General features: G+C 48.3%; 1 protein-coding gene across 1 annotated transcript; it reads left to right on the top strand.

Moving 5' to 3' along the window:
• Nucleotides 1-1069: 1069 nt before the first annotated feature.
• Nucleotides 1070-8164, top strand: SEPTIN3 (septin 3; the record flags this gene model as incomplete). Its single annotated transcript, XM_080361959.1, has 9 exons — nt 1070-1232; nt 1480-1608; nt 2337-2418; nt 2790-2927; nt 3300-3417; nt 3877-3972; nt 5984-6083; nt 6558-6609; nt 8029-8164. The coding sequence occupies 9 exons, from the start codon at nt 1070-1072 to the stop codon at nt 8162-8164; spliced, it is 1014 nt and encodes a 337-aa protein (XP_080218085.1).
• Nucleotides 8165-10670: the final 2506 nt, after the last annotated feature.

A 10670-nucleotide genomic window follows, 5' to 3' on the forward strand; every position in this document is an offset into this window, starting at 1 on the left:
GAAAAATAACCATCTAATGAGACAAAGCATGGGGGAGTCAAGTAATTAGAGTGAGAGAGGCTCTAGTTTGCAGCTGGTTTGTATATGAAAGGTATTTGATTCACATCCCTTTCATCTTCCTTTCTAGATCCATCCCTGACGCCTCCCTTTCCCACCAATTACAGCTTTTCTTCCGTGCCCTCTCCTCTCCCAACCTCCAGCTTCCTCGCAGTGGGTGGGAGCTGCTCACTAATGAGACAAGAGACAGAGATAAATGGAGGAGGCCCACCCCAAGCAGCGTGTGCCATCACCTGAAAAAGAGTCGGGGAGGCCGGAAAGACCCCAGAGCTTTTCTTTTTGCCCATTTGTTTTACATGGAAGGGTGAGCAGGGAAAGGTGCAGATGATTAGTTTACTGATCATGATAATTAGTTCTTCAAGCATGACAGAAAACATCCATATATGGGCAGGAGGCAAACGCAGAGGTCATGTCCGTGCTTTGCCCTTCCACCACTGCCTTCCTCTGTGGAGCTCAGCCTGCACAGCACAGCTGGTAAAACAGCTGCCCCTCGCATGGGCCGAGTTTGCAAGTCCTCACAGTAAATTCCAAACTCTGTTTCAATGCCGGGACTTCAGACATGATAATTTTTTAAAGACCGTTCCATCTCAAATTTAATGATAAACTTGGAGGGGTGAAACATTGGTTATCCTGGGAGATAAAAATGAGGAGACACACACATAGAGCTTTGGGCACCCGATGAGGAGCCCAGCCACCTTCACTGGGTCAGCTCCTGCTGTTTAGAGGTAGCCATCAATATGTTGCATGCTCAATGAGCCCCACTTCTCCACCTTCTCATCTGGAGTGATACAAATATGACTGTGCTGGACACTCAAGTATGTGTTCCTCTTATGAAGAGCCTTACTGCTAAAATCTTCCTATTCAGCAATCCTCAGTAGCCCTTGAAATGGATGTTCAAAGTCACCACCAGCCTCTGTGACAGGTCAGTAGGGAGGTCTTCGTTACACCTCAGTGCTGATTTTTCAATCGTTCTCCCCATGCAGGGCCAGTGGAGAGCAAAAACGAAGCAGCCATGTCTGAGCTGGTGCCAGAGCCACGACAAAAACCCGTTGTACCGATGAAACCCACGGGCATTAACACCAACTTGCTGGGCTACATTGGTATTGACACCATCATTGAGCAGATGCGCAAGAAAACCATGAAGACAGGTTTCGACTTCAACATCATGGTTGTAGGTAAGCAGGGACCAGCTAGGGTGCTGGGAACCATGGCCAGGGGTTGTCTCATGAGGCCAGGTGGGGAGCAAACTCTGTAGGGAGGGCATGAGGGAGCAGATAGTGCTTGCTCTGGGAAAAGGAGAGCTTGTACAAGGCAAGGGGACATCTACAGCCCCTTCCCCTGCCAGCCTTGCTTCGCCCCCTGGGCCTGCTGTCATTACTGGGCTGTGGCAGATGTCACAGGCTTCCTCTTTGCAATCCACAGGTCAGAGTGGACTGGGAAAGTCAACACTGGTGAACACTCTCTTCAAATCCCAGGTGAGCCGCAAATCTTCAGGCTGGAACCGGGAGGAGAAGATCCCCAAGACAGTGGAGATCAAAGCCATTGGGCACGGTAAGAGCCAGGATGCTGAGGTGGAAGCAACACTGATGCTTCAGCAGTCTTGCAGGAGACCCCAGTAGTCTATGTAAACAGTTCTTTGGTATTAGGCAGCCCTTTCTCCATGGGAAGCTAAAGTACAAGTGCCAGTTTTAGATGGCCTCAGACCCAGCCAAGGCTTTTCTTAAACAGCTATGCCACTGATGCCACAATCAAAAGTGAGGGGTAGAAAAAGAGCTCTGGATATTTCTTCTGCCAATACATTAGTCTGCATGTATGGATTAAGCATTGCTGTAAGTCCTTCCCACCTGCAGATGTCTAATGATCTATACAAATTGCATTGGTGGGTCCCATCCCAAGCCCATCTCCTCATGGCAAAGCATCAGCACAGCTTCTGCAGTGGTGCAGAGCAATGAGCATCATCTCAGATTCAGGATGATGCGTTGGAGGGGAGGACAAGTTGTGTAAATTAGGTACTACATCTGGTGACAGAGTGAGCACGAATCCATTTTCCTGTGGCAGAGTGGTATAAGGTGGCTTTGGTGCAGAGGGTAACAAAATTAGGGGTCAGAAATGCAAGTGGGGATCGCAGGTCTTGAGGCATGACCCAGCCTACCCTGGTCATGCTTGCTGGGCAGTGAGGAGGGCAGAGCACTCTTGTTCCTTTGCAGGGCACAGAGGCATGTTTCACAATGGGGCAGGTCCCTAGGGAGGGGTATGATTGTTTGCAATTTCTTCCCCAGTCATTGAAGAAGGTGGTGTCAAAATGAAGCTGACAGTGATTGACACACCAGGATTCGGGGACCAGATCAACAATGAGAACTGGTGAGTTTCACACGGTTGAGGCCTTGTGCCCCAGAACAGTCTGCAGTTAAGATGGTTTATGGAGTGATCATCTACTTGGCCTGGAAATTGTCTGGGAAACTATTGCACTTGGTGCTAGTAATGGGGACATGGACTGGTGAATGCTGTGGGACTATGTGCATGCTCGGGGGTATGCACACATAATATAGCAGGTGCCTATCTCTGTGCTCACTTACAGAAACTGTTAAATATCTCTGCTGATGGCGAGATGCTTATGACGGATATTTTTCATGCCTAAGCCCACTTTGCAGCTGTCAGAGCTGGGAACACTGTAGGCAGGAACATGAGGAGATTTGTACCTGTCTATTCATCTCTCTCTCCCACTTTAACAGCTGGGAACCTATTGAGAAATATATCAACGAGCAATATGAAAAATTTTTGAAAGAGGAGGTGAATATTGCAAGGAAGAAACGAATTCCAGACACGCGAGTGCACTGCTGCCTCTACTTCATCTCCCCTACGGGCCACTCGTACGTACAGTCTCTCACCCTTCCTCAAGCCCTTGGTGCCTCTGTGGCAGATATAAATCCTGCTCTGCTTCAACTCAGCCATGGACCCAGGGGTCCTGCCTGCAAGGCTGGACACTGTTTGGCTTAACTGTGGGTGCCGTGGAGCTTGAAAGAGTAGACTCTTTCAAGTAGATAACAAGGGCAGGAGAAATGCCACTGTGTTTTTTGGGAGAGGGCAGGATGGATGGGAAGAAGGAGATGAGAGCACAGTGGCAGCAAGTAGGGTACAAAAAAGGGAGGTTTCGTTGATGCCCTGATGCTGGGAGAGTCACTAGGATTAATGGCAAGGAGGGTAAAGTGGCCTCTTCCATGTTGTTCTCTCTTGGGCTGCAGCCTGCGCCCTTTGGACCTGGAGTTCATGAAACATCTTAGCAAGGTAGTGAACATCATCCCGGTTATTGCCAAGGCTGACACCATGACCTTGGAGGAGAAGACTGAATTCAAACAAAGAGTGAGTATCTCGTCTCCTGTGTGGGATCCTTCCCTGCCCTGGCTCGGAAGTGGGAGAAATGAGCAGTGTCCTTCCTGGGACAGCAGTGCAGTCCCCAGGGCATGCACAGAATCCAGCACTGGGCTGGTGGGTAACTCTTGAGACTGTCCTGAAGTTGCAGCTGTTTACGGCTCTGAGTGCACCTGTTGGAGGGGGAAGAAACGTGTGTATCCCTGTGACATCTCGTGATATGCTCTGTCATGGGAACTTCAGAGCCAGACAAGTAACTGGGGTTGGGGAAGAAAGACACATCATTACTGCTGTGATGCATCATTACTACTTTGCTGCACACTTCCCTGGGGACAGTCCCTGCAGTCGCTGCCCACTGGAGGGATGTCCCAGATGGTGTTTGCCCAGCTATCCCACCTGCCTTCCCCTCAGGTTGTGTTGCTTTGTGCTCCAAAATATCTCTCTGCCCAGGTGCGCAAAGAGCTAGAAGTAAATGGGATCGAGTTTTACCCCCAGAAGGAATTTGACGAGGACCTGGAGGATAAAACAGAGAATGACAAAATCAGGGTAGGAAACATTTTATTGTGGGAGGGGAAGATGGGGATGAGGGCTGGTCGTATTTAATGAGTGTAAAACAGACACGTGTCACTTTTAAGTGCTTCATGGTCCCTGAGTGCAAGATCCAATGGATGTAAAGGACAGTCATTCCTCCTTCCTAGCTTAATTTGTTCCTGTTGTTACTACAGGGTGCTATGAAGGCTGAATAGGGAAGGATTATGTTTTACCTCCTCTTGATGAATGCTCTGTTTGGCCTCCATTAAGGACCAAAGGGGCCTGGTATGTGGCTGATGTCCAGCCTCTGTCCCAAAAAGATACCCCATGAGCCCTCTCATCTGCTGACCAAACTCTACCTAAAAAGCAGATAAGTTCTTTGCTCCCTCATCTATGAGAAGCCTTGTCCATCCTTCCCTCCTCAGAGCATTAGAAACTGTCTCCTAATTTCCAGCTCATATTTGTTATATCTGTATTCTTGTGCCAACACTGACTTGAGCAGTTCTCCTGCCTACTGGTCCTTTCCACTACTCGTGTTTACAGAGAACAGTATTACCCTTTGCAGACCTTCTGGTCTGCTAAAGGAGACAAGCTCCTTCAGATGAGCTTCCCATTCCTCAGTAGTCCACGCTCCTAGTCACTTTTTTCTATGCCTGCTCCAGTTTGGTTTGATTTTCTAGCACTGGTGTTGGCACCCCATACTTCCCCATCTCTTCTGAGATCTGAACTGCTACACCCTTGGACCACATGTGCTTTTTAAACCGTTGCATCACACTGGTAGCTTGTGGTCATCTTGTGACTGACTAGCACGTGGGGTCCTTCCACTCCTTCAGTTACTGCTTGTTCATGAGCTCTAAAGTCATAGCATAAATTCTTGATGTTATTCCCTAAATGCTGCCCATTGTGCCTCAAACTTCAAACTTACATCTTCCAAGATAATAACCCAGTCTGCTTTTGTCCTGACAACACTTCTTGGCCTTGAGATGCTAGTGCATTTAATTATCCCACTCATCATTTTTGTGGCTAGGCCTTTAATGAAAATAAATAGATTTGCCCCTGTGGCAGTCTTCAAGAAACTCCAGGACTCTTGCATTACAGCCTGATACCTGCCCTTTCAACTCGCCCAGCTGTCACAGCCCCAACACAAATTCCCACCTTCCCCATCTTAATTACCCATTTCCCATTTGGCAATACATCACACATTCTAAAGACTAGATGGGGTTTGCTTCTTCTCCAAACTGTTACTGCTTTTGAAGAGGGCAGCACATTTTGTTCTGTACTTCAGCATCATTGTCCTATGTTTGGATAGTCTCACACATGGGAAAGAAATTGCTTTTTAATCTCCATCCCTGCGGTAACTGCAGTCCCTTCCCAGGTCCAGGGACATCTATAAAGCAGAGTAAATCTATGAACATCTGCACAACCTTATAGTTTCTCCTGCATCCTGTGCTGTGGAAACAAATGGTTTATCCTATGCTTAGAGATATCTGAGTCCCCAACAGCTTCACCTACCCCATTTCTGGCCTTCTTCAATACAATCTTTTTGCTGTTAAGCTTGTTGAATGTTCTTGTGTCTTGTTGGGAAGGATTATTTTGAGTCCTCTACTTCTTCTAGTGAAGAACTGCAAACCTGGTGAGAAAAATCTCAAACTATCACTCTGAGCAGCCCTGGGCTGACAGACCCTCTCCTGGTTACGCCAAGGTACTCTGGTCTTCCCCCTCTTCAGAAATGCCCGAGATGGGTGCAGTAAAGCTCTGTTCCCCCTCCTCAGAGCCCTTGGCACTGTTGCAAGCTACCCACTAAGCTCAGGGGGTACAAGGACACCTGTAAAGCAAGGGTGCAAAATGCTAGGGATAGCACTGATGGGTGAAGAGGACAACCAGTGAAGTGTTACTCTGGAGAACATCTTCCCTTGGAGAAGACCTTGTGTTTGGTGAGCTGAGAGGAGGAATGGTGGATGGGGAATGGTGATGCTGCTTCTCTCTGGAATGGGTTCAATAGGTCTCTCCACATGCCTCTCCCCAGCAGGAAAGCATGCCCTTCGCAGTGGTTGGCAGCGATAAGGAGTACCAAGTGAATGGCAAAAGAGTCCTGGGCAGGAAAACACCTTGGGGAATCATTGAAGGTAAAAAACCCTTTGCTTCTAGGAGCTGAAAGTACCCGTGCAGGGCCCAGTAATAGGCAGGGTCCAGACAATGTGCCCCATGGCTACATTCCCATCCCTTTTATGATAAACCTTTTGAAATCAAGCAAGAGAATTCTCAAATACCTCTGTTGGGAGGGAATTGCCATGGTCAATGTGGTTCCACTACCACTACCTGGCAGAAACTGGAGGAACTCCAAACACCATGGTATGTGAAGCTGAGCTCTTGAGTTTGCCTTGGTTTCCAAATGAAAATTCACATGTGACTTCACAGCACCTCTTAGCGTGTATCCTCAATGCCTGACAGTGCAGTGTTCAGACAACTGTCTGTCCTTTCTGAAGTGTACAGCTCTGCCCACCTGGAACCTGCCCCATGACAATGACCTTCCCATGGTCTGTAACCACAAAGGGATCATTGAAAATATCAAACTTAACAATTGCTTGCTTTCCTTTCAGTGGAAAACCTCACTCACTGTGAATTTGCCCTACTTCGAGATTTCGTCATCAGGTAAGACCATAGTCATGGCACCAGTTTGCTCTTGATAAGCAAGGAGTCTTCCTGAGACTCTCTTAGAGTGAAAAAGCCCCTATGGAAAGGAAAATAAAGTCAATTTCAGGCAGTGAAAGCAGATGTGGGGTAGGGTTGGACTGAGTTAAGGGGCAGATACTCCAGCGCCTCTTTTAGTGACGTGACCACTGTGTCAAGTAGGTGCTAGTTTTCAAGTATGAGTTGGACACCTGGAGAAAAGCAGGGTAGTACCACCCGCCTTGTATCCCATTAAGGATATCAGGTTGCAACAACTTCTATTTGTTGCTGACAACAACAGTCTGGGCTGGAGTCAGTGAGAATGAGCCCACTACCCCATCCTAGACCACATGTCCTAACAGGTTGCGGGATGTGCTAGAATGTATGAGCTGGAAGTGAAAAGCTCCATATTTCAGTCAGCTGTCATTGTCCTGTCTTATTTCTACTCTGTTTCACAAAGTTGTCTCAGCACAAGTGGTATCTACCTCAAATTCTGTAGAAGAGCTGCAGATCCAGGGTCACCTCTGTTCCCTATAAATACAATAAGATTTTAAAGCAATACCAGAAATAAGAAAATAAGGGAAATACACTTAAAAGCCAGAGCGCTGTGGCTCGTTCTACCTGTGGGTGTAGTGGTATTGGGGCACTTCATGAGGTACAAGACTTTGACACCACCCTACTGGCCACTTTTTGTTCTGCAATACCTTCTGCAGCAGACATGCTTTCCCTATAGGATGAGGGGCAACGGGCACAGACTGAAACATAAGAGGTTTCAATTGAATGTGAGGAGAAACTTCTTTCCTCTGAGGGTGACAGAGCACTGGAACAGGCTGCCCATAGAGGTTGTGGAGTCTCCTTCTCTGGAGACATTCAAAACCCACCTGGACACGTTCCTGTGTGATCTGCTCTGGGTGAACCTGCTTTAGCAGGTGGATTGGACTAGATGATCTCCAGAGGTCCCTTCCAACCCTAACCATGCTGTGATTGCTCATGGCAGCGTTCATCAGGTTATGGTCCTCAGTGGCCCTGATACACCCTCTCAGTGCTATCTTATCTCACCACCTCTTCAGATGAGACAAGCCTTGTCTGCTCTGACACTCCAGAAGGGCCAGTATCTGTCCCATGGGCAGAGGTGTAAGAGGTGTAGGAAGCACAGCCAGGGATTTCAGCCCATGTCGTGCATCCTACGTGTGTGCTCTTGAATGGCAATGCTCCAGCTCTCAATGGTATGGAGGCACCCGTGTATTACAGAAGGAGGGGTAAGCTCATTAGCCAGACTGACTGGAGAAACCTTCCATTTATCTTGGGGAATAAAATGTTCATCAGAAGATTAATACCAGCTGCGCTGATGTTGGTTATCGTATCTTCTTTGCAACCCTACCTTCACTTTGCCTCCTGCAGGACCCACCTTCAGGACCTAAAAGAAGTGACCCACAACATCCACTACGAGACCTACAGGGCCAAACGGCTGAATGACAATGGAGGGCTGCCCCCCATGACTGTCGAGACAGAGGAAAACCACGAAAGTAACCTGTGAATGACACCCCAGCCCCTTCCCCACTGTCACCCGGTGTCTCTGGATACGACAACCCACCCCTGCTACCCTTGATTCTGCCATAGGTCTGTCTCTGAAGCATGTGATGCCTTCTCCATGTGTGTGAGTGCGTGTGTGCCTGTGCCAGAGAGGGACCCAAGGTGTCTCCTCTGTACTTCCCAGGGTGTCCTCATTCTCCATTTGTTTTTTGCACAGTGGACTGTCCGTCATCTTCCTTTCTCTTGTTTCTGTGTCTCAACTGTGTGTCTTACCTGCGGAAAATAGGGATGAGGGAGAAGGATTTCCAGAGGCAGGTGGGCTCCAGAGGTGGGGGCATGCTCTGGTTCTGTTTTTATCACTTGGAGACATAGCAAGGAGAGACTCCAGGAGAGATGGTGGAGTCAGTGCATGCAGTGTCTTCAAGTGATGGCAGCAGGGATTTCTCCCACATCCTCGGTGGGTGGGAAGGCAGCTGGCTGGTCTGAGGGCACAGTGGCCCAGCATCTTATCCCCATTTCTGGCTGTGGCTTCCCAAAGAGATATAGCAGCTTGGAAGTAGATAGATGGGAGAAGTGACAGACTGACATGTTTTGTGGTTCAGGGGCAGTGACCGGCAGGAGGAGACAGAATTAGGTTTTGGGCTGTAGCGTCTATTTGAGGAGCATCAAAGTACTTGGGGAAAATAACCATATTTTCAAAAAGAAGCAAAACGCAGAGGAAAATAACATGTTTCTGCTGTAGAAGATGCGCTTGCCTTGCCCAGTGCTAAGACCAAAAGCCATGTTTGAGCATCACAGTCTTTTGATCCTCTGCAGCTTCCAGCTCAGACCAAGCTATCCTGAGGTCACTCCACCCCACTCAGGTGTCTCCCTGGGTCTCCATTGGTGGTGAGAATACAAGAGGTATCTCCTCCTCACTGAAATGGCTGTGTTTGCTGTTCCAGCAGTCCCAGCCTGTGCTGCTCCCCCATGCTCCTACTGCCCTCCCTGCTCCCATGTCCTCCCCTCCTGTGCTTTTGTCCTCATTCCCTTTTTGCCCTCCACAGTATTAAGGACATTTATTTTCCCCAGGTTTCCCATAGCAGAGACTCAGGCATGGATTCCAGAAATTCTTCTAAAATAACTTATTTTGCAAGGGATAGTGTAGAGCAGCTTGAGCTGGTGCCTCCTGAAGAGGGACCCTCAGCAGAAAAAAAGCTTGGACAATTATACCCCCCCGATCCAAGCCTTCATCCCGCACATGTCACTCCAGGCAAACCACAAAATTAGGGTCTGGGGTCTCCCTGTTCTTTGTTAGATCTCTTCGTTTTTGTCAGGCAGGCTGTCAATTAAAGCTCTGACCTTCAGTTGCTATTTTGCACCTGCAGCTGGAGAAAATGAGTTCTTGGCAATAGCCAAAACATTCTTCTGTTTTGTCTTCTGTTAGATGCTGTTTTCTTCCTTTACTTATCTCCAGGGATGCACGTCCCCTGATCTTCTAGCTTGAAGACTCTGAGACCTTTTTTACTTAACAAAGCAGAAAGGTCAAGGTTCACAACTTGCCAAAGTTAAGCTAAGCAAACTTATTTACACTAAGCGGATTCTATAGAAGCAGTTTCTAACAAAGTTCTATAAGGAACAGTATACCCAATAATTCAATAAGCTAAGGCACAGTTCCTTCCTTCCTTCCTTCCTTCCTTCCTTCCTTCCTTCCTTCCTTCCTTCCTTCCTTCCTTCTCTCACTTTCTCTGCTCTCAGTTCTTTCTGTCTCTCCTCCATTTCTCCAAACACTTGAATCTTGCTCTTCTCCAGGCTGTTTCCTCCCTCTACCAGCTCTCACATCTCTTCCTTATCCATGTGCTTTGGTTGTATTGCTTTGAGAAGCAGTCATTCTACCTTCCCCTGGAGGGGATGGGGAGGGAAGTTAAAGACCCAGGAGCAGAAAGAGGCACAGCTTTACTGAAGACTATAAGCTCATGTCTAGCCAGATTCAGCTCTTTTCTGGATGTCCCCAGGCCAGGCAAAAAGCTGGGCTGGCTGGGCAGAAGGGAGAAGGGGAGACATCACAGACATTCTGAGTTTGGCAGTCTCTGCCTGTCACCTAGCATGTCACACAGTTGGCAGGGGTTTTCAGCTCCAGCAGAACAGCCAGTTGCATTTAAAATGCATGTAACAATGCCATGGCACAGGACAGAAGTAGTTGCTGCGAGTCCACGGAAGTGTGGTGGGTTTGGGAAGGGGGTTGGAAAGGCTGGTGCAGGAGGGAGGAAGAGGTCTCAGTGAGGGAGTTGCAGGGGAGAACTCAAGCCAAGCCTGAGGTTGGTTCACAGAGCTGTACAGGGGCCAGTGCTGGGAAGAGGCTGCTCCAAGCCTTAGCAAAACCATTTAAGAGCTTATGTCCATCTTGTGGCTTTCTCTGGTGGTGTCACTGCAAAACAAAGTTCACTCTTGTTCCCTTGTCCATGCAAATCAGCCATTCTCAGCACTGCTAGGACGTGAGGGCCACAGCAGCCCTTCACAGTCCTTCCACC

The sequence above is a fragment of the Nesoenas mayeri genome, assembly GCF_963082525.1.
Source record: "Nesoenas mayeri genome assembly, chromosome: 1".
Classification (NCBI taxonomy): domain Eukaryota; kingdom Metazoa; phylum Chordata; class Aves; order Columbiformes; family Columbidae; genus Nesoenas; species Nesoenas mayeri.